Source organism: Perognathus longimembris, chromosome 23 (genome assembly GCF_023159225.1).
Source record: "Perognathus longimembris pacificus isolate PPM17 chromosome 23, ASM2315922v1, whole genome shotgun sequence".
In the NCBI taxonomy this organism is placed as follows: Eukaryota; Metazoa; Chordata; class Mammalia; order Rodentia; family Heteromyidae; genus Perognathus; species Perognathus longimembris.
In genome coordinates, this window is record NC_063183.1 from 11,184,247 (window position 1) to 11,207,818 (window position 23,572).

Consider the following 23,572-nt stretch of genomic DNA (forward strand, 5'->3'; position numbering starts at 1 on the left):
GCCGGCCCCGCGCTCGCTCCTGGCCGGTGCCACAGCCCGAGCAGACCCAGGGGTTGACAGGCGCCGGGGTCGGTGAGTGCCTCGGGGGTACCTTTGGGGGATGCGGCCAGGGCCCTGGGACACCGCGCCTTTAGCAGGGGGCTTCCAGGAGGCCGTGGAACCCCTGGAAGCGGAGGATGGAGGGTGCGGGAGCGGCTGGGAAGGGGCCCAGCCTCGGGGAACTTCTCCCGCCCACCGCGGGGCAGGTGGGGTCTGGCCCCTGCCTCTTGGAGCGGGCCGCGTGGTTGGGGTCCCCTCCGCAGACCGGACGCCGTCGGGGCGGGGCCTACTCAGGAAAAGGCACGGTTCGCTCAAGAAGCTTCAAAGCTCAAAGTTTCGGAATCGTGGGATTCCGAAACAAAAAGCACCTCGAAGTTTCAGGGTCTCCCCGGGCATCCGTTCACCCCTGGGCTCCGGCCCGGAGGGCCCGGGACCGCGTGCCCTCAGCGCGGCCTCGGTGCGGACCCCGGGCCCTAGGAGTTCTCGGTCACCCCTGGCACCCGGGGGGACCCTGGCCGGGCAGCTGCGGGGCAGGGGGGGGGGGGAGGCGGGGAAGCCTGGTCGGGGTGGACGTCGCCCCTCGCGGCCCTGCTCGGCCACAGCTCTCCTCGCTGTGGTTCCTGTTCATGGCCGAGCTGGGATCCGGGATCCGGGATCTGTGATCCGCGACCTCCGACCCGGGCCCTGCGGTTCTGCCCGCAGCTCCAGCCCCTGCGGGGGTGGGGGTGGAGGGGAAGAGTGTGGCTGTGTTCTCTGGGGCTACTTGGACTTCTCTACTTTTCTGGCCGGTTTCCTGCTTTCTTATTTGGGAGCTGATGTCATTGGTTGTTGAAAACAGTTTCTAGCAGTCACCCGCCTTCTGCCCCCCACATCAGCCATAACAAAATGGGGTACATCCCCCCTCCCCCCGGCTGTGTGGATCCCACTTTGGGGTCTTTTTTCAGGAAGGCGGGATTTCCATGCATGTTGCCTGACTCTATGGCCACCCTCCCCTTCCCACCCCAGCTTTCAAGACTGGCTCAATTATAATAGGGCTAACCCAGATGGCTGCAGAGAAAGGCCAAGGTTGGTGCCTGGAATTCCTCCAAGGCTTGGTTTTATCAGTTGGATCTAGAGCCAGAGGGTGTGGACTGGCATGGAAGAACACCCATGATGCACCTGGCTCTCCTGATCGCCAGCCTGGCACTGCCATCTCAAAGTGTTCCTGCTCTGGAATAAACATTCATTGTAGGTCTACTACAGGAGAGGCCCATCGCCTCCTCTCTTTCTTTCTTGTTTTATGGCATTAATAATGGATGCTTTCATTTATGTTTGAAAAGTATCCTTGCAATGTTTTAGTGAATTGAATCACTTAGTGATTGAGCTGAGATGTAGCTTCAATTTCTTAAGATAGTAGAATGAAGTAATTCCTTGTCTTTGGCAAATATATTTCTCTTTGTTCTTCCTTTCAGTTGCTTTTATGGGCTGGGCTGGCTGTGGAGACATAGAACATTATTACCCTTTTTCTGTAGAGAGACAGTACAGAAGAAATGGCTCCTGGCCCTGAGGGTCGTATGCAGGACAAGGGGGGGGGGTGGTTAATGGGGGTACAGCTCCCTACTGCCCTTGGAACTCTAGAAAGTGAGAGAGGAAAGGGAGGAGTCAGGTTGTGGGTCTGGGAGCATTGCATGGAAAACCCGAGGTGAGAGTACTTGTGGGTACGTGGTTCAAATAAGCAGAAGATCCTCAGCAAGCCTACAGAGAAGGTGCAGGCACTTCCAGGGTGAAGGGTAGTAAAAAGGGAATCCACGGGGCCGAAGGCTCTGCAAGGCACTTCTAGCCTAAGCTAATTTTCAAGAAGAGAAACAGAGCCTGCTGTCTTGCTGTTAATCGAATCACAGACCTGCTGACCTGAGGCACAGCCTAATTCCACATTGAGACTAGGCAGAGGGGGGCGGGCTTAAAACATGCACCTCCAAAGATGCATTTCCCCAAAGCTACACAGCCAGTAGGAAGAGCCCACAGGAGGAAGTCCCAGTCTTGGCACCATGACTTGGTCTGTTTGTTTTTGCTTTACTGCCATGAAAACAGCCCAGCAGCCAGGTGGCCTATCTCTGTGGGTAAACAGACTTCCTTATCTCCATGTTGCTTTAGTCCACACGTGTATTTGATGTCTGGAGCCCATGTGGCCATCCCTACTCCCCACCCCGTTCTGAACTTGATGGGTGTTTGCTCCCGTGGAGGCCTGGTGCTGCTCTCCGCCTTTCTGGCCTCTCACCTCCTCTGTGCTGTGGTGACAGCAGACAGAGGCTGGGAGAATTTTCTGGTTGCGAAAGCCAGGGAAGGGTGAGGTTGCTTTGTCCCTTCATAAGGACACTGTCAACACTCCTGCGACTAAAAGATGAGGTTACTAGAGGAACGGGTAACACACTTCTTCTGGGATAGTTTCATGTGACAGAGCTTTGCACATGAAGTTTCAAAGACCCAGGTAATGCTATTTTTAGATTAGATTCACTGACACAGGACAGCTGCTGGACAGGTAACTGGACAAGAGGCCGAGGCAACCCAGCCAGCCTCTGCTTGGCTTCTTCTCCTCTCTAGGGGTTCCATCTTCTTTTCTTATGGAAATGGGGGCCCTGTGGGGAGAGTCTTCTGATCTCCCAGATAGGGTGGGTGTCTTTCACAGAGAGGCGAGGAAGCTTCTAGAAATAGTCTCAGGCTCTATGATGGGCTTTCCCCTGTTTGAGGAGAAGGGAAATTGTCTCATAACAGGAGGAGGTCAGAGAGAGGAGGCTGTGGTTCTGAGGCCCATTCACCCTTCTAAGCACCATAATGTGGGGGGGGGGGTTACTTTGTATACCCCAATAGTATGTGGACAAAAGAAGGAAATGTTATAGATGGTGTTTGAGGGTGACATTGCCCTGTGTGCCCCTCTCCTCATAGGGGTATCCTGGGGTCTGGGGTGAGCAGGGTTCAGGGTCCAGCCAGTGGCTTTAAAGGCCATGTACTGGTGTTTTCAAACTTTCTGTAAAAAGTTAGGTGCTGATAGCTCACGCCTGTAATCCTAGCTACTCAGGAGGGTGAGGATCCTGGTTCAAAGGCAGCCTGGGCAGGAAAGTCTGAGACTCTTCAGTTAACCAGCAAAAAGCCAAAAGTAGAGCTGTGGTTCAAGTGGTAGAGTGCTAGCCTTGAGGGATAAAGCTAAAAGACAACATCCAGGCCCTGAGTTCAAGCACACATGCATACACACACACACACACATTCACACACATCTGTAAAAAGATGCCTATTTTAGGAAGTGTGCTGTGGAAGTTTTCGTCATCTGATGGCGGTCTCTTGTCCCTGGGCTTGTTTCTTCTTGGCAGTCATCAGGATGGCGCAGGCTTGGTCATGGGCTCTGAGGTGATCCCTGGGAAAGGGGCCTGGTTTGATGTAGAGCCGGGAGGAACGGTCTGTGCTGGCTTTTGGAAGCGCAGCTCAGTTTCCCATGCGTCCATCTCCCACCCACAGACAAGCACCCACAGATTTATACTCCTGCTATATTTGAACCTGACCTCAAGCTCACGGTCACCTTATCTTTGATTTGTGGGATGTTTGGCCCCAGAGAAACACCCTGAATTCCAAAGATGGAAGTTGAAACATTTCTCTGGAATATTTTTTTAGGACCTCAGGAGCTTCTGGTAACAAGTTTTTTTGTTTTGTTTCAAAACTGGCATTTGAATTTGTTGGAAGTGGGGTGTGTCAAATTCCTGTTTCCTCTCCTGAAAACCATTTTTGGCCTTCCCTGGCTAATTTCTGTCCTGTCATAAACTAGCCCACAATTTACGTGTCAGCTCTCCCACTTCTTTTGGCTTAAGGAATCCCTCTTTTTTTTTTTTTTCTTTTCCTGGGGTCACTCCTGTGAGCTACATATTCTTGGAACTCTGCCTGCTGGCGCTTAGCTGAGCTCCAGGCTGGGGGCATTGAATAATTCTTTCTTCGAGGAAGAATTGATCTTGGTGTGTTCGGTTGGTGGTGAGGAAGCTGCTGTCTGTCTTGCCTCCATTCGCCTGGGATGCCAACATCAAGAAAGCAGCTCTCAGCAGTGCTGTGCTTTTAGCCATGTTTACCTCCCACATGTGGAAAGGAACTTGGGGGAAGTTTTGAAATGGACATCTGAAGAGGAGAGGAAGGATTTGTAGGCAGACAGAAGTGTGCATTCAGCTGGGGGGAGAGTCCTTAAGGCCTGGCCCTGTGCTGCAAGCTTGAATCCCTCCCTCCCTCCCGTCCTCCCTTCTTCTTTTAGATAAGGTCTAGGCAGTACAGTTTAGCCTGAGATATTTTTTACATCCATTTCTGAGTGAGACCCCCCCCTAGTTATTTATAAATGACAATGTATGTTGGGAGGGGGGTACTCAATATGGGGGCTTGCACACTTGCTTGGCCTTTTTTTTTTTTTTTCTTGTTTTGTTTTTTGCCAGTCCTGGGCCTTGAACTCAGGGCCTGAGCACTGTCCCTGGCTTCTTTTTGCTCTAGGCTAGCACTCTACCACTTGAGCCACAGCGCCACTTCCGGCTTTTTCTATATATGTGGTGCTGGGGAATCGAACCCAGGGCTTCATGTACACGAGGCAAGCACTCTACCACTAGGCCATATTCCCAGCCCCATTGCTTGGCCTTTTTCATTCAAACCTGGTACTCTACCACTTGAGCCACAACTCCACTTCCAGCTTTTTGCTGGGCAATTGGAAATAGGAAGTCTTAAGGACTTTCCAGCCCTGGCTGGCTTTGAACCACAGTTCTCAGATTGCAGCCTTCTGAGCAGCAAGGATTATAGGCGTGAGCCACTGATGCTTGACTGCATCGTTTTAATATTGGAGTGAGTGTTGATTTGCAAGAAGGTTGTCAAGCTTGTACCCAGAGATCCCCTTACCCTTATGCAGGTCCCCCAGTCCCCCAGGGTTCGGGGGGAAGGCCCTGCGTGTGATGAGCCTTTCTGGTCCCACTCGGGATTGTGATGACTGCATGAGTAACATTTCTTGGGTTGGGAGCAAGGTGGTCACTTTTCCTCTGTGCTAGTTCCCTGACCTGGATTTTCAAAGAGCCCCTCAGCATCTCAAGAGATTGAGGTTCCTGGAGTGGAGTGGACTGGCTGCCAATATTATTTGGAATTCGTATGTGGAAAAGATTTGGCTTTTCTTCCTCATTTTAAAAAAAGGCACTTTTAGGGGCTGGGAATATGGTCTAGTGGTAAAGTGCTCACCTCATATACATGGAGCCCTGGGTTTGATTCCTTAGCACCACAATATATAAAGCCCGGAAGTAGTGCTGTGGCTCAAGAGGTAGAGTGCTAGCCTTGAGCAAAAAGAAGCCAGGGACAGTGACCAGGCCCTGAGTTCAAGCCCCAGGACTGACAAAACAAAAACACAACACAAAGCAAAAAAAAAAAAACACACTTTTAGAGCCAGGTATGTGTGTGGTGGTACAGGTGTAGGAGTGCATGTCTGCAATCCTGAGATAGGAAGATCTGGTGGGCAAGACTATCTGAAAAGTGAAGCAAAAAGGCCTGGGCTCGGGCTCAAGTGGTAATGACTCCTAAGTAGTAAGTATGAGCCTTGAGCTTGAGTTCAAATCCCAGTACTGCAAAGCCAGGTTTTTGGTTTTTTTTCTTCTCTTTTTTCTGTGCTGCAGTGGAGCCCAGGTGCTCTCAGGACTGAGGCACAGTGCTAGCAAGTAGTCCTCCATCAATGCTGTGTGCCCTCGGTGTTTAAGAAAGACACTTGTGAGTCCATAGTGGGTGGCTGTAATCCTCACTACTCAGGAAGCTGAGACCTGACGATCATGGTTTAAAGCCAGCCCAGGCAAGAAAATCCATGAGACTTTTTTTTTTTTTTTTTGCCAGTCCTGGGGCTTGAACTCAGGGCCTGAGCACTGCCCCTGGCTTCCTTTTGCTCAAGGCTAGTACTCTGCCACTTGAGCCACAGCACCCCTTCTGGCTTTTCTGTGTATGTGGTACTAAAGAATCAAACCCAGGGCTTTGTGCAAGCTAGGCAAGCACTCTACCACTAAGCCACATTCTCAGTCCCCATGAGACTTGTATCTCCAATTAACTAGCAAAAAGCCACAAGTGGCTGAGGCTTAAGTGGTAGAATGCCAGTCTTGAGCTCAGGGATAGTACCGGGGCCCTGAGTTCAAGTCCCAGTGTTGGTACACACCTTGTAAAGAGCTTGCAGATGTCCCTTAGGTATGGGAATCAGCTACAGGGGGCTCACAGCCTGTCCCCCTTCCCCCCAGGGTGACCTGCCACAGTTGGGGAGACATGCCCCACAGGAAGCAGTTAGGACTGGGTGGGCGGGGCCTGGGGAAGTGGGATCTGAGGGGGAGCTGAGAAGGGAAGGGGTGGAGGTGTCCTTGCTGGCTTGCTGCAGGGCTGTGGGTTCCAGCCGCCCAAACAGCTAGGCCCCAGAGCCAGGAGCAGGCCGTGCCCCAGGGCCCCACAGATGGCCGCCTGCTTACTCACTCCAGCTTCACCCAGCCAGAGTTGTGTGGGCGGGAGCAGCTTCCTGACCTTGGCTGTTCCAGAACCACCAAGCAGAGGGGTTTGCAGTGCCTGGGGGATTATAAGACGGGAAAGTGAAGTTCTCCCCTGCCCTGCTCCTGATGTCCAGTAACTCCCTCTACTGCAGTGGGGGCCAACTGGGCGGGGAGGGAGACAGCTGGCCCAGTACAAAGTCTGTGCCAAGTGTGTCAACCTTTGCTCTTTCCTGTCCTGAGCCCCTCCCTCCCTCCAATTCCTGGGAAATTGATCAGGATTCTCTAGAGACCTCTGTCTCCAGGTGGAGGAAGTAAGTGGGGGAGAAGCCCTCCCCCTCCAGGGGAAGAGGGGAGATCTGGGGGCTCTCTTAGGTTAAGCCCTCAGAAGCCCTCAGCATGCTTTAGGGTGTCATTCCTGAGCCCCAACACTATTAGCTCTTCCTGCGGAGTTCTCTCACCCTTGCTTTGCTGGGTTGTAAGTCCTGGGAAGGTTTGTAGCTGTAAACTATGGGGGTGAGGGAGGGGCACAGGGCTGCCATTGGTCCCAGGCTGGAGTTCCAGCTGCATCTGGGGTAGGACAGAACCCCAAAATGCAGACAAGGGCTCACTCTCTCACCCTCCTTTTTTCTCTTCTCCATCTCTTCCTCTCTTTTCCATTCTTCTCCCTGACCTTAAGAAGGCAGAGAAACACAGACAGACAGACAGATTAGGGAGAGGCTAAGATGCTATTTGGGGGGCTGACCCCCAGCTCTGGAGCCCAGGGCTTGGCGGTGTTGGGGTGGGCCCTGCCCCCCAGACAGGTTCCCAAGCTTTGATGTCTGTCGCCCTGTGGTGGGGTGGCCCCTGCCTTGGTGGGTTTAGAGATTTATTTTTAGGACTTGACTCTCAGTTTTTGGCAAGAGTAATATTTTTTTCAAGGGGGACGATGCAAGCTGCTCTTGAGTTGTTCTTTATGGAACCAGAACCCACTGTGAGGTACTCCCCAAAGACCCAGCCTGGCCTTGTGAGGACCACTGAAATAACCCCACCTTGGAGGAGCTGGATTCAGTTTCCCTTTGTGTTCATTCCTACACCTACCTGTTGGCTAACTGAGTCCTTGAGGCCAGCGGGCAGGGGCACGGGGCTTAGAGAGGGGTTCCTCTATACCTGTGGGGATGGGACCCCCCCCAATCCTCCAGACCACAGATGCCATGTTCCTTAGATGCCTTGTGCACCTGCTGTGTGCATCCTGCCCAGTGACCCGGAAGAGCCTTGCGCTGTGCATGCTGGGTAGATGCTTGCTCCCCGCCCCCATGTGCAATTCCAAGGAAAAGCCACTTCCCTCCTGCTCTGAGGATGCTTTCGTTTTTTGCAAATATTTCCAGTCCACCCTTGGCTGAATGCGCAGGCGTGGGGACCAGCGATAGGAAGTGTCTGCTGCAATTAGAATCCGGAATCATCTGCAAACAAGGAGGGTGGGCAGTTCAGGGGACAAAAGGCCAAGGATGACATCACTTCTCTCTGGGCCTGGGGGGGGGACAGGAAATGGGGGGCACATTGGTAAATGAGTGATTTTTGCCTCACAGGGAGGAAATGTCCCCTCCTTCCCCAGTCCTCTGCTCAGCACCACCATGCTTTGCTGTGTGTGTGTGTGTGTGTGTGTGTGTGTGTGTGTGTGTGTGCGCACCAGTACAGGACTTGAATTTAGGGCCTTGGCACTATCTCTTTGCTTTTTCATCCAAGGCTGGTGCTCTACCACTGAGCCATGGCTCAACCTCTGGTGTTTTTGGTGGTTTATTGGAGACAAGAATCACTGACATTCTAACCTGGGCTGGCTTTGAACCATGCTCCTCAGATCTCAGCCTCCTGAGTGGCTGGGATGACAGGCATGAGTCTGGAGGGACTTTTCTTCATGTCATTCATGGAAAAATGAATCTGTGTGTGCTGCTGGTCATGGCTCTGGCTTTGTTCCTGCAACCCCATGTCCCATGCCCGGGAGGGGACCTCCTCTATCCAGTGCACAGTCCCTCACGAGCCGTGTGCTTTGAATTAATAGAGGAGAAGTTCTGGGTCACAGGACTCACACATGTTAAATGTGTGAATGCCATCGTAGCTGGAGCCTCAGTTTCCCCTCGGATGCTCTGTGAGAGGCCTGGGGGGTCTGTCACCTTGCTTTTACCTTGTGGGCCTTTTAAAAATCTTTCCTTGTCATACAAACTTGTTTTTTTTTGTTTTTGTTTTTGTTTTTGTTTTTGTTTTTTTGGCCAGTCCTGGGCCTTGGACTCAGGGCCTGAGCACTGTCCCTGGCTTCTTCCCGCTCAAGGCTAGCACTCTGCCTCTTGAGCCACAGCGCCGCTTCTGGCCATTTTTTCTGTATATGTGGTGCTGGGGAATCGAACCTAGGGCCTCGTGTATCCGAGGCAGGCACTCTTGCCACTAGGCTATATCCCCAGCCCACAAACTTGTATTTGGCATACTTTTTGGTTGATAGGGTGCATGTGGAAAGTTCCTGTGTGCACTGTGTTCTGCTGCTTGAGTCATGCCTCCAGCCCGTTGTTTTATTACTTTTTCCGTAGGGTCTTCTTAACTTTTTACCTGATCCTCCTACCTATACCTCCTACCTACGCAGGAGGGATAACAAGTAAGCTGCCATGCCTGGCTTATTGGCTGATATGGGGTCTCCCTAACCTTTTGGCTGGGCTAGTCTCACACTTTGCTCCTCCCCATCTCTTCCTCCTCAGTAGCCACCACACCTGGCCACATCGACTGGGTAATTTGTAATCAATAGAAATGTCTCAGCTCCAAGTTCACTGAGCATTGAGGTGGGAGGGGGCCACGGAATCTCCCATCGCTGTTTGCCTCCCTCTCCTCTGCTCTGGGCTCATTTCTCAGGCTCCCCTTGGTTTCTTGGGCTCCCACAGTTTAGCAGAGTGTTGTTGCCAGGAAGTGGTAGGAGTGCAGGGATGAGGCCGGGCTGCGGCCCGCCCGCGTGTGGGGTCACAGTGCTGGGCCAGCTTCCCCTGTGTGTGAAGGCCCAAGTGGGGCTCAGCGTGGGGAATCCTACACCCTGGGACCCACTGAGGAAGGAGGGGGGTGGCATGGAGACAGGAATGATCTGAGGGAGCTGGTGGTGGCGGGTCCTTCTCCACTCCAGAGTCCAAGCTGCATGAACACGGGGGAGAGGAGAGCCAGGGTCAGGAGCGAGCAGAGGCCCCTGGGAAGTCGCACAGAGGGACCTGGGGCTGGGGGCGGTGATGGGTCAGAGCCCCCCAGGATCATTTTCAGGGTGTGCAAGTGGCTTACAGAACGTGGGGTGAAGCCAGGCACCGGGGGCTCACAGTTGTCATCCTAGCTACTCAAGAGGCTGAGATCTGAGGATCCTAGTTCAAAACCAGTCCGCAAGACTCTGATCTCCAATTAACTATCAAAAAAGGCACAAGTGGGGTTGTGGCACAAGTGGGGTTGTGGCTCAAGTGGCAAAGCACTAGCCTTCAGTGAAAAAGCTCAGGTTCTGAGTTCAAGTCCCAGCACCAGCACACACACACACACACACACACACACACACACACACACACACACACGCAGAATCCAGTTTCGGGGCCAGGCTTGGTTGTGCATGCCTGTTGTTCAGCCCTCAGGAGGGGGAGGGGAGGCCAGGCTGGGAGCACAGATTGATCTCAAGGCTTTGAAGGGACATCTACTCTGGTCTTCCTGAAATTTAGTCAGCCATTTGCCAGGCTGGGGTCCAGGAGGCTCCAGGAAAGTTGGTCTCACGCTCCCTCCCCTCCCCCCCCTCCCCCCCCCACTTCTGGGAGCCACCTGCGTTCCTTGGCTGGCTCCGTTCCTTGGCTGGCTCCCTTGGCCCCGTTGTAATCCAGGCTAATCCCTGGATCTAAGACCCTTCAGTGCAGGTGGACAGCCCCTTGTGCCACTTAAAGGGACAGTCATGTGGTCAGAGGTCTGAGGACATTCTTCCATCTGCCACACTGTGGTAGGGACTTGGACTGAACTGTGAATGTCTGCTGTGGAGCCCCTAGACCCTGCCTGGTATCCTAGATACGGAGTCCCCCCATGTCCTGGCAGGGGTGCAAGGGGCTCATCAGCCCACTTTCCAGGTGAGGAAGCAGGCCCAGAGGGAAGCTGGCAGCTCACTTCAGTTCCCACAGATAGGACCCAGTAGAGCTGGGCTCTGTGAACCAGGAGCCCTGGGCCAAGCTGTAGACCTGCTTGCTGTAAGATCCCAACCTGCTGGTGCAGCCTGTAATCCCAATCACTCAGGAGATGGAGGTTGGAGAATCAAGGTGTGGCTTAAGTAGATAAGAGTGCCTGCCTGGTGAGCACAGAGCCTGAGTTCAAATCCCAGTGCTGACCGCTTAGCTTTCTGTGAGTCCTCTCATTCCCCTCTACTTGTGCACTTGTCCCCTGTGCACTTGTCCTTAATGTCTCCCCACCTTTCCCCTATGTCCCGACTGTTCCAGAATCCTTAGCACCTGCAGACAGGTCTGCCTGAGTCCCTTGGAGCTTGCTGGCCTCATTTTCCCCACAGGCTGGCTCCTGATGGCTTCTGCCTCACCACGGAGCCGCCGTCCACCTTGGGCCCTGTCCTATCCTCCCCAGCCCTGCTCCTCTGTTGTGCTCTGCCTGGGACGACCAAGTGAGAACCTCAGGCTGTGCCTCACCCTGAGCCCCAGGTCTATGAGAGGCGTCTGCAGGGTCAGAACCTCAGGCTGTGCCTCGCCCTGGGCCCCAGGTCTATGAGGCTTCCGAAGGGTGGTGGCAGGAAGGTCCTGATGACAGATTTCCACGTGGCGCCTGGGGGTGAGGCCTCACCCGGTTGTATTTTGGACTTTGAACCGCAGGATGTCAGGAAGGGCTCTGGAGGTTCCCTCTGCTCTTCCAGAGCCCGAGGGGCCTGTGCCAGGCCCAGGATGCCCTGCGGAAATGAAGCCCTCTTTGAGGTTGGGCTCGGCGGCTTTTCCTTCCTGTCTGATTCCATCTTGTTCTGATGATGCCCTCGTGTTCACACACACACACACACACACACACACACACACACACACTCGTTTCTCCTTGAGGTAGCTGTTAATGCAAGTCAGATTGGGAGGTGCTGTCGTGTAGCAGGGTTTGGGGGTGCAGTGAAGGGTCACATGGTGTTTGTCAGCTGGGCTGTGGTCACTGGTTGACCAGGGCTCAGAATGGACAAAATGCTGGGGTTTCTTTGTCCCTGGACAGGGTGACATTGGCTGTGTCACCCAGAGGCTTGGGTGCAGCATGGAAATGAGAGGCCTCAGTTCACCAGGCGTGGAGAATTTGGGGCTCGCTGGGGCCGGCGGCTGCCTGGGGTGCGCATGGAAACCAGGCCAGGCCCCTTCCTGTGTCTTAGCGTGGGAAGGCCTCCCTCCCAGTTTAGACTATGTCTCTGCAATGATAGAGCAAAGAGGCCTGCAGCGGGGCTTGTCTGTGATGGCGTTTGGGCCGGGCTGCAGGTGGGGTTGCATGGGCTTCGGCCCATTCTTTGAGGTGGACAATCAAGGGCCACTTGCAGGTCCCAGCGACAAAGTTGAACAACTTCCTAAGTCGGAAGGAGACCCTTGTGTCTCTTCTTTTCCTGACAAAGCTCCCCGTTCCTATGGCCACCCAGACCCCACAGGGGCCACCGTCTCAAGCAGTGTGCTGACCGCCCAGCCGTCCAGGCCCCCAGCGGGCTCCTCTCAAGCTGTGTTTCGCTGCAACAGGAATGTGGCCTTGCCATTTTGTTGCAGTAGGAAATGGGGTTTCCTCTAGTTTCTACTTTTATTGCAGGAAAGCAGGCAAATGGAGGCAGGACCTCTGCCTCTTTGGGCGGCCTGCCCTGAATGTGGGTGATAAGGCCTTCCAGGGTGACATGGGGGTATTGTGGGGGAGGGATAAGGTGAGCGGTGAAGGTGATTTCATCAGGGGGTTGAGTCAATCAGTCCCTGGTCCCCCAGGAACAGCCACATTAAAAAGAAATGGGAGTTAGGTACCAGTGGCTCATGCCTGTCATCCTAGCCACTCAGGAGGCTGAGATCTGAGGATCAAGATTCAAAGCCAGCCTGGGCAGGAAAGTCTATGAGACGCTTAGTTCCAATTAGCAAGCAAAAAGTTGGAAGTAGACCTGTGACTTAGTGGTAGAGCACCAATATTGAGGGAAAAAGCTCAGGGACAGTGCTCAGGCCCTGAGTTCAAGCCCCAGGACTGGCACCCCCCCCAAAAAAAGGGGGTGGGTGGGGAGATGTGACATGAAGAACTGGGGTTTGCTGGGCAGCATCACTGGACCCGCAGACCAGCGGAAGAAAGGCCTGCACTATGGCCCCGCCCTTATTTCTTGGTCACTTTTTAGGAATCAGACACAAGGCTCAGATAGTGCCGCCCAGCCAATGAGTGGAGGGGGGCAGTGGCTCAGGTCAGCTTCCTGAACCCCAGGTTCCCCCTCTTTCCTCTGAAGCCTGAACATGCAGCCGTGGGGGAAATCAAGGCTGTGTTGAGTGGCTGTCCCCTCCCCAGACCTCTATCTGTCTGGTTGCTTCTTCTGTGACTCATCTTCCTATTCAGCCCTGGGGGTGGGTCTGGTCTGGTCTCCAGCAGGAGGCCCTAACCAAAATATAACTAAAGAAAAGAAAGTAAGAGTGAGAAATGGAGCTCAGTGTGGCTCAAGGGGTGTCTGGGCATCTTGGCATTGCTAGGATCGTGGTGATCATTTGTGTTGGTGTCTGCCCGTCCCTGGAGGCAGGAGAACACAGCAGCCTCGGGGTGGTGCCAGGGTGGGGGAGACCGAGGCCGCCGTGGGTGCGTGGGTCTGGGGGCTTTCTTTCAGGAGATTTCCTGCTGGTCTGCACTTGAAGACAGACCCCTCTGACACTTGGTGGTGGCCAGCTCTTGGTCACCTTCTCAGATCTCGTCAGGTAGAAGATGCGAGATGGGGTGGCTTTCTTACCTGGCTCCTTGTGTTTCTTCTTCAGGTAAAATGTCAGTTCCTGGACCTTACCAGGCGGCGGCGGGGCCATCCATGCCCACCGCACCCCCATCCTATGAAGAGACGGTGAACAGTTACTACCCAACAGCCCCAGCACCCGTGCCTGGGCCTGCCACGGGGCTGATGGCAGGCCCCGACGGGAAAGGCATGAACCCACCTTCATATTACACCCAGCCAGTGCCTGCGCCCAACCCCAGTGCAAGTATGTCTGGCCCGGGTCCCCCCAGTACTCCTTAGCCCTCCACCCTGGCCTGTGGACTCTAGGAATCAGGTGACTGCTTAGTCAATCTGGGCATGGTAGCAGACACCTGTACTCCCAGGCTACACCAGGCTAACGTGTGATACTCTAACTGGGAAGTAACTAAAGCAAAAACCATGAGGGGTGTGGGTTCAGGTGGTAGAGTGTCCCTGCCTGGCCAGTGTGGGGCCCCAAGAGAACCCTGGGGGAGCGGAACTCTTCCAGGCCTCCGTCGCAGGCCGCCCTCTTGTCCTGGGCAGCTGCTTCTTGATCCTTCTTGATCCTTGCTGGTCCTACCTGCTGCCTGCGTTTGTAGTGACTCAGCCTCACGAGCACTTCTGAAAGAGCTCTCCAGGTGAGAGAGTGAGCCCGCCATTCAGACTGCCTGGGCCTACTTGCCTGACTTGTGCCTCAATTTGCGCATGCGTGAACAGGACACAGTGTTCATTGTGTGTATGGTGTGTGCACCTGTAGTGCCAGCGACTTGAATCCACGCAGGGAGATCATGGTTTAAGGCTGGCTGGGGCGAGTGTGAATGAGACTGGAGGTGTGGCTCAATTAGTAGAACGCCTACCAAGCAGGCGTGAGACTCTGAGTTCAAATCTCCAATATCAGCGAAAAAGAATCAAAATCCAGGTGTGGGCCGCTCACTCCTGTCATCATGGCTACTGACCAGGCTGAGAACTGAGGATCGCAGTTCAAAGCCAGCCCAGGCAGGAAAATCTGTGAGACTCTTGTCTCCAATTAATCATCAAAAAGCTGGAAGTGGAGCTGTGGTAGAGCACTAGCCTTGAGCACACGCGCTCAGGGGCAGCGCCCAAGTCCTGAGTTCAAGTGTAGGACCACACAAGAAATAGGACCAGTGAACTCTGCAGTCGTGAACGGCATGTATTTCTGGGGAGAAGGTGACATCATGGCATGGGCTCCTGCCCCACATACAAGGACATGAGGACACGTCCCCTGCCTGTGGCTGCAGCCCCCGCCCTGGGCTTCCCAGTGTCCTATTTGCCCACGTCAGCCCTACCCTGATCTTGGGGTGCTGGGCCCCCACCAGGGCTGTGGGGAGAGCTCATGGGCGGATTGAGTTCCCATTCCTAGCACGGCCCTGTGACAGCTGTCTCCCTGCCCTACAGCCTGCCAAGCCCGGCTTCCTCCTTCACTCCTCACAAACCCCCAGCTCAAGGCTTGCAGCTCAGAGTGGAGCGTGATCCACTAGAATTCTAGAATATTCCCATCATCCCCCCCCCAGAGAAGCCCCATGACCCTCCAAGTCCTGCACTCTCCCTCCAGCCACGTGCTCGGTCTTTATGACAGCCGTAGGGGTGGGGGCACGGGGGAGCTCACAAAAGGGGGACTGAGGCAGACCCCAGGGGGACCTCAGGCTGTGGGGGGATTGGGGGTGACTCATCTCACCCTGTGTCTCGAAGCCAGCGCCTGCTGCCAAGATCTCCCCATGTGGAGGTTCCAGAAGCTGCCAGTGAAAATTCTAGAAACCTGCCACTGATTTTTTCTCTCTTCCCTTTTCACAATTCCTTCCTTCCTTCCTTCCTTCCGTTCCCTTCCCTTCCCCTCCTTCTCTCTCTCTCCCCCTCCCTCCTTTCTCCTCCTCTCTCTGTGTTAAAATCCACACCACATACAATCGATCTGAGCCTCTTCTCCACAGTTCTGGAGTTGGCACTCGGCTCTCCGGGCCGGGGTCTTCCCACCCGAGCCTCCCCTCCAGCTCCGGGGCTTTCAGTTGATGTGTGAGGCGCGGTCCCATTCTTTTGCTGCACTCAGAGCCACAAACTAAGATCCTTCTGCCTTCCTCAAAGCTGGGATTACAGGGGTGTGCCCCCCCACCCAGCTCCACTTTAAACATTTAAGATGGAGCCCAGTGGCAGTGAATACATTCCCGCTGGAGCACGGCCATGACCACACGCAGCTCCAGGCCGACCTTCTACCCCTCTTCCCCTCCCCTACAGGCCTGACCCCTGTCATGCCACTTCCTGTCTCTGCTGGTCTGCTGGGGACTTTGCAGAGGGCAAATTACACCCTCCAATCCTTAATGACCAGCCTGTGGCCCATCCAGGTCGTGGCATGTGTCTGAATGTCCTTTCTTTAAGGCTGAGTAGTACTCCACACAGTGGATGGGTCACTTTGCATTTGCCCCTTCACCTGTGGACAGACACGGGATGGGGGGTTACCCTGTGGCTGCTGGGCTCAGGTGCTTGTGGGGGTCCCACTCTCCTTGCTGGAGCTCCCCTTCCCCAGCTGGGCTCCCCATCCACTCTGTCCTGCTCATGGGAGCCTGTGTTCTCTGCCCCCAGTTGCGGTGCAGACGGTGTACGTGCAGCAGCCTGTCTCCTTCTACGACCGCCCCATCCAGATGTGCTGCCCCTCCTGCAACAAGATGATCGTCACCCAGCTGTCCTACAATGCAGGCACCCTCACCTGGCTGTCCTGCGGGAGCCTGTTCCTGCTGGGGTGAGTCTGCCCTTCAGCCTGCCCACCCATCCCAGGCACACCCGGGGCCCCTGCTGTGCACTGGGGGTCACCTGTCCTGGCCTTTCTCTCGTCTGTCTATCTATCTATCTATCTGTCTATCTATCTATCTTTGTGGCGCTGGGCTGGAGCTTGGGGCCTAGCCATGCTAGGTGGGCTCTGACTGTGTTCACTTCATCCCAAACCTTCACTTCAGGGTCTCCCTCCCTTCCTCCTTCCCTCCTTCCCTCCCTCCCTTTCCTCCATCCTGTGTGTATGCCAAACCTGGGTGTTTGAACTCAGGGTCTGAGCACTGTCTCTGAGCTTTTCCACTCAAGGCTGGCGCTCTACCCCTTGAGCCACAGCGCCACTTCTGGCTTTTTGGTGGTTCATTGGAAATGAGAGTTTCAAGGGTTTTCCTCCCGCAGGCTGACTTGAAACCACGATCCTCAGATCTCAGCCTCCTGGCTCGCTAGGATGACAGGTGTGAGCCACCAGCACCAGGCTGTACTTGGAGATTTTGTGGGAGCAGGGTAATTGATCACCCATGGGATGCCCAGAGCACCCCACAAGTTCCTCCTGGCCAGCTGCACCACCCTGGGGGGAAGCATACAGCTCAGGCACTGGGGAGTCTAGAAACCACTTTCCATAAGTGGGGACACAAGGCCTCTCATAATAGGGGGGTAGGAGCGGAGCCCTCGGGGGGCTTCTTTTTCTTCTAAAATTTCATGACCTAAGTAATCCTGACTGCCTGAGAGAAGCCGTGAATGTTCTGTACATTTCACAGAGTCTTCCAGAACTTCTTAATCTTTCCCGTGTGAGGCAGGAGAGGTGGACTGTCTTAAGTAGTTATGTCTGCACAGGGGTTCTCTTAAAGGGAGGTTCGCTTCTTCTCTGGGAGAGAAATCAAGGGGGCCACAATTATTTCCCCAGACAGATGGAAGGAAGGAAGGAGCTGAGCATGGTGGCTCACAACTTTAATCCCAGCTCCCCACAAGGCTGTGATCTGAGGATCATGATTCAAAGCCAACCCAGACAGGAAAGTCCATGAGAATCGCGACCCAAATTAACTATCAGCAGTGAGAAAAAATGTGTAAAGCCCTGAGTTCAAGCACCAACACACACACAAGTTCATCACCTTTGGATCTTTGTATTAGAACTGACTATAAGGTTCATCAGAAAGGAAACCCGCCACATAGCTCAGGCTGAAAGGAGTTTATGTGGGGGAGAGCAAACTGCTGGCCCCCACACACAAGATGGCAGCATGGGGAGACAGGGGAAGGAAGAAGAGAGAAAGCAAGAGAGTGAGGATGCATGTTGAGCCAGATTATATAGGGAAGGGCGGGAGGCAGGACCACAGCAGATACGGAGGTGAGCTCAGAGCCTGGGGAACCTCTCACTTTCCCAGGGAGGCGTGACCAGGGCGGTCCAGGATGTGACCTCAGCGGATGAAGGAAGTGACCTCAGAGTCTGGGGTCCTTAGGAGATTGATAGGTTGCAGACTGGTAAAGGAGGAGGGAGGGGCTGTTGTCCAAGGCAGACCTAGCACTGACTTTTTATCTTTTAAACAAGGAAAGACAGAATAGAAGGAGTGTTCTGAGTCCCTCTGCTGGGAGAGCGTTTGCCGTCCGCTCCTCAATGGCGGAGGGCAGCCGGGTGCCCACGCCCTCGCTGTGTGGCTGAGGGCAGGTGACTGCACTTCTCTGTGCAGCCCTGGGGGGATGCAGGGAATGGAGCCGGCGGGTCTGCGTGGGGACGGGCACTCTCAGAATCCCTGCCACAAACACTCGTGTGTTTGTGACTGGCGCATCCCGGCGTGGTGCCAAGGCTGCAGGCCTCCTGCCTACCGCGTTCAGGTGCTGGTGCCAGGAGAGGCGGTGCTTAGGGAGGGCTACTTGGTTGCTCAGGACTGGTGGGACACGGGGCTGCACACGTCAGCCCAGCCAAACCCGGCTCAGAGCTGTTTGCGCTTCTGCTGGACTCCCGCCACACCCACGGCTGGCTGGGTGAGGAGGAGGGCCCGGTTGTCACAACTCACACCTGGGTGTGGTGCTGGCGCCTCACGCCTGAAATCCTAACTACTCAGGAGGCTGAGATCCCGAGGCTCAGGGTTTGAAGCCAGCCCAGGCAGAAAAGCCTGTGGAGACTCTTCAGGAAGTCAGCAAAAAGCGGTGCTGGAGGCACGGCTCCAGGGCTAGAGCGCCACCTTTGAGCAAGTGCAAAGGCCCAAGGTGGAGCCCTAATAGCAGCACCCCTGGGTGCTGGGGTGAGCGGGCGGGCGGGGCCGGGTGACCCCATGTGGCCTCTGTTCTCGCAGGTGCGCGTTAGGCTGCTGCTTCATCCCCTTCTGCGTGGACGCCCTGCAGGACGTGGACCATCACTGCCCCAACTGCAAAGCCCTGCTGGGCTCCTACAAGCGCTTGTAGGCCCAGGCCGCACTCCTGGCCCCCAACCTGTCGGGGAGGCCCATGTCTCCCCTCTCCAGGGGCTCCACGTCTATGTGTTTGGGGGGCGGGGGGGAGGGGAATCACAAAACCAACAACCTCCAAACTTCAGAAATGGCTGCTGGAAGTCATACCTGGGACTTGCAGAGACCTTGACCCTGAGGCCAGGTTCAAGTTCAGGATGCCTTTGGAGATTCCCTCCTGTCATGGCTGCCTCACATATCATCATCTGCATATCATCATTTGGATACCCTCCATGACCTGCTGTAGGTGGGCTTCTCCTGCCTCAGTGGGCCTTTCTGGTGGTGGTCTTTGACACAGCGGCCATTCATTGCCTTATGTCCTAGATTGTTCTGTCCCCAAATATGGCCGCATTACCACAGACCTTGCCTTACTGAGTTTTGGGGCAAGTAACTGCAGACTAATGATCTAACTCATTTGAATTTCTTATTTTTTACATGCATGGTAAGGGCTACTAACACCAGGAATGCTCCCAGGAGGCTATAAATGTGAAAAGCAAAAGAGGAGAAAGAAAACTTCGTTTTGTCATAATTCTTCCCATGTTCTTGTTCGCCAAGACCTAGCAGGATTTTTAGACTCTGAGATCTCCACACTCTGACCAAGATTTGGTTTTGGAAGTTTGCAACCACACGCCAGAGCCTGTTTCCGCCATTTGCTAGCTCACACTTGCTCTTGTTTCTTTCTTCCGTGTGTGTGTGTGTGTGTGTGTGTGTGTGTGTGTGTGAGACTGGATCTCACTATGTTTCTAGGCTGGCCTGGAACTCCTGAGTTGAAGCAATCCTCATGAATAAATAGCCAGAAAGCGGGACTACAGGCATCTACTATTTACCTGTTTTTCTTTTTTGACACAGAAAAGGAAATGAGTAATTGCCTTTCCATGAGTTTGAAGTGGTTCTTGAAAATTTCTTAGCTGAGTACTGGGAGCTCACATCTGTAATCCTAGTTACTCAGGAGGCTGAGATATTGGGGTTCAATGCCAGCCTGGACAGGAAGGTCCATCAGAACCTTCTCTCCAATTAACCAACAAAAAAGCTGGAAGGAAAGCTGTGGCTCAAGTACTAGACCTCTAGCCTTGCACGAAAAGCTCAAGGACAGTGCCCAGGCCCTGAGTTCAATCCCCAGGATCAGCAGGCACACGCATATGCGCACGTGCACATGCACACTCACCTCCTGTGCACAGATCCTGTTGGGTTTCTGGGCAGCCATGTGAGATTCCCTCACCCTCGATCATCTGACATCTGTCCTGATTGAACCACCGTCCCAGACAACATTCCAGTCCCATCTGATTCCCAGAGGCACAGCTGAAGTGTGACAGCGGAAGACCCCGAGTTGCTGATTCCAGAGCCCCATTGGCGAGGCCAGTGCTCTGTGGACATCTCTGCCCTGGGGCTGCAGTTGGCTCCAATGAGCCCTCAGACCTGGACTCTAGCCCTGCGGTCACCAGCAGTCGGTCAGCCATAGCCTTGTGTTGTGAAGATGCCCCTGTGGTTTCTGAATTCTGACGCAATGGGGTGCTGCAGTGTGGTCTGCTTCCCAAATAAAGACCTTGGGTCACTCGGAGATCTGTGTGTTGGCTCCTGGGCTGGGAGAAGGCCGTGCTGTCGCGTTTGCTGTGAAGAACCTTTAACCACGCAGGTCTTTGGCTGTGGGGATGGGACGGGCTGAAGGGCTTGCTGTGCTGAGTTCGGTTCCAGCCCCAGGCGTCACTGATGGCCACAGCCATGGCGTTCGCAGGTTCTGCTCACCATCCAGCAACGCATGCTTGTTCACGGAGGGGCAGGCGCTGCCAGAAGTGGGGGAGGGGGCCAGGCGGTGCCCCTGCCCTTGGTGCAGTTGGGCCGGCGCAGCCTTGTCAGGAAGGTCACCATGGTGTGGCTATGCCGTCCCCAGAGCTCCGTGTCTGGGAAGCCTCCACAGGCCCCACGGCCACGGGGTGGCTTGTCTTGTCATTTGGCCCAGGATGTGGGTGCGCTGGGATGGTGTTCTGCCCGTCAGCTCAAGTTGGTACCCATTGCCTGTGGCAAAGTGTCTCTCCCTAGTTCCAAACTGAAATAGCGGGGTGTCCTTGGCTCCCACCTTTCATCTCAGCCCCTCAGGAGGCTGAGCTCTGAGGATCAGAGTTTCAGAGCCAGCCCAGGCAGGAATAACCATGAGACTCTTATCTCCAGTGAACCACCGGAAAACTGGAAGTGGAGCTGTGCCTTAAGTGGTAGAGCACTAGCCTTGAGTCAAAATGCTCAGAGGCAGTGTCCAGGCCCTCAGTTCAAGCACCGTAACTGGCAAAAAAACAAAAGTGTGAAATATGGGTATTGAGTGCCTGGAAAACAAAGCATTCATTGGCCATTCCAGTTTATGGTGCAGAGTGTGTGTGTGTGTGTGTGTGTGTGTGTGTGTATGTATGTGTGTTTGATTTTGTGTGTGTCTGGATTTGAACTCAGGTCCTCACACTGGCCAGGCAGGCACTCTAGGCTTGAATTCCAGACCAGACCCAGCGGTGTGCTTTCTGGATGGTTCCACCCCTCCAGTCTGAGTAGTGCTTCTCTGGATCTTGTTGGGAAAACCCGAGTGGGAACTCCTTCGTGCCCAGCCGTGGACCAAGAGCCCTGGGGTGAGACACTTGGGGTCTGGATGACGGACTCGCACGCCACCCTGGCGCCTGCTGAAGCGCTCTGTGTGATTCCCAGCCGCGCACTGCACGATCAGGTGACTTGCCAGGCGCTGTGGCTCAGGCCTGCAATCCTAGCTCCTCCGGAGACCTGTGTGAGGGTCATAGGTGAAGCCAGCCCAGTCCCTGAGGCTCTTCTCCCCACTGCACAGCCCAAAGCAGGAAGTGCAGCTGTGGTTCATGTGGTAGAGTGCCAGGCTTGGGAGAACAAAAAAAAAAGCTAAGACATAGCGCCAGGCCCTGGGTTCGAGCCCTGGTACTGGCACCCAGAGGAAGGAAAACGTCCCCAGCCACCTTCTTCCACTCCTGCTTTGTGGTCCGGATTCCCGGGTCTGGATGTTGCAGGTGAGCAGCCCCGGCGGGGGGTAGAGGGGGTCTTCCCTGGCTCTGGGTCTCCATTCACTGGGATGCACACAAGGCTGGCGTGCCTCAGGAGTGTGGCAGGAAGAGTAAATGTGTTCACGTCTATGCAAGGACTGCGTTTTACTCCCCCACCCGCTGTCAGGTGCTCCGCGAACAAACTTGACTCACCCTGCCTCCAACAAATCAAAAAGCCAAAGCTGCTGATTCTCAAACTGCTACTCCTAGTATTGACTCCAAAAAACAAAACAAAAAAAAAATACAAGTAACCGTGTTTCTTTGTACAATGATTGTTAGTAGGTTTCTTCTTTTTACTTTTTTGTTTTTATTTTGTGAATTGTGGGGCTTGGACGCAGGGCCCGGTGGGCACTGTCCCTCAGCTCTTTTTGCTCAAGGCTAGTGATAGCTACTTTGAGCCACAGCACCACTTCCATTTTCCTGGTGATTCATTGGATCAGAGTCTCACAGACTTTCCCGCCCAGGGTTGGCTTTGAACCTTGATCCTCAGATCTCAGCCTCCCTAGTAGCTGGGATTTCATGTGTGAGCCACCAGCACCTGGCTTCAAAACTTGTCTTAACTTTGATTTCCATCCTGAATATATTTGGTATCTGATGCTTGGGACAAAGCAAGTATTTGCCTTGTGAATACTTGGTCGTTTGGTTGGTCTGTCTGTCCATCATCTATCTGTCTGTCTGTCAGTTCCCTCAGGCGGGGAGTTGGACGGGTGTCAGCTGCTTTCAGAGCTGCTGGCTGGTTGGAACGAGCAAGTGGAGCACCCGCTTCTCACGCAGGTGGGTTGAGATGGGATGAAGGGTTCTGTGGAGCTGTGGAAGTGGTTCAGGTGCTGGGAGCCCTGGGTGGCCCGGGGCTGGCTGTGGTGGCCGGGTGTGTGGCGGCCCTGTCCCTGCAGTTCAGGGGCAGGGACGGTCCTCAGGCTGAATAACTGATGGACGGGGCTGGGGTGAGCACCGGAGGGCAGCAGGGGGCTGCTGTTGGTTCGGTTCCTGGCAAACCCCATGGTGGGGAGGGTCTCATAGGCCCCCCATCTGTCGCAGCCCGTCCTCCTGCCTGGATCCCCCAGAACCTGTACAAAAGTAATGTGTGCTCCCAGCACCTGGGAATTGCGGCCAGGGATGCACCTGGGCAGAGCCCTTCTGGAAGGTTCCTGAGAGCCAGGCTTGGGGGGTGGCTGGTGTGTCACACAGATGCGTGGTCAGGCAGTGCACTCAGGACACTGGGTGTGAGTCCACATGAGCTTATGGTGGCTGTGCTGAAACACGTGTTCACTGCCATTTCACAACGTGACAGCCATCGGGGTGGCGGGGTCTGGGCTCTTGCAGGCAGGTTGGGGACCCTGGATGCGAACCCCACATGCAAATACGTGGCAGGAAGGACTTGGGGGTGGGGACCGGCAGACCAGGCCTGGGCAGGTGGGGAGAGGGTGGGCGTGGCTCAGGAAGGAGGGTCTGGGTCCGCTCCCCAGCGGGTCAGGTTTGCTGCTCACATGGTGGGCATGAAGCCATTCTTCCACTTGAGCCGCGCCCTGCCCTGGCTTTGTTCATCGAGAAGAATCTTAGGATCTTCCCCTTGGTCTCTCCTCACACCTGCACCTCCCATGCAGCCGGGATTACAGGTGCGTGCCACCACACTGGCTTAGAGACTGAGTCCAGACATCTCCTGTGCCCCTGCACACCAGAACCTTGGTTCCCAATTCAAAATACCTAGCAGCAGGCAGCCCAAAGCCGTGGGCGCCATTCTCCCTGGTCCTTGGGCCCCCAGCCCTGGCTACATGAAAGTATCTCACTGCCTGGGCTAAGTGGTTCACACCTGTAACGCTAGCTACTCCGGAGGCTGAGATCTGAGGATCATGGTTCAAA

At 54.7% G+C, this 23,572-nt stretch overlaps 1 protein-coding gene and 1 long non-coding RNA gene across 2 annotated transcripts in view; one reads left to right on the plus strand and one right to left on the minus strand.

The window, feature by feature from the left end:
• Nucleotides 1–19,158, plus strand: Litaf (lipopolysaccharide induced TNF factor). Its single transcript, XM_048332347.1, has 4 exons — nucleotides 1–72; nucleotides 13,490–13,705; nucleotides 16,051–16,207; nucleotides 18,522–19,158. Exons 2-4 carry the CDS (start codon nucleotides 13,495–13,497, stop codon nucleotides 18,628–18,630), a joined length of 477 nt encoding a protein of 158 aa, XP_048188304.1. The 5' UTR covers nucleotides 1–72; nucleotides 13,490–13,494; the 3' UTR covers nucleotides 18,631–19,158.
• The window catches only part of LOC125340622, a 17,641-nt gene continuing 5,022 nt past the window's right edge, over nucleotides 10,954–23,572 (minus strand). The window contains exons 2-4 of the long non-coding RNA XR_007208789.1: nucleotides 18,498–18,507; nucleotides 14,909–14,918; nucleotides 10,954–11,189 (exon numbers count right to left, since the gene is read on the minus strand). This is a non-coding gene — a long non-coding RNA (uncharacterized LOC125340622). The remainder of the gene's footprint in view (nucleotides 11,190–14,908; nucleotides 14,919–18,497; nucleotides 18,508–23,572) is intronic.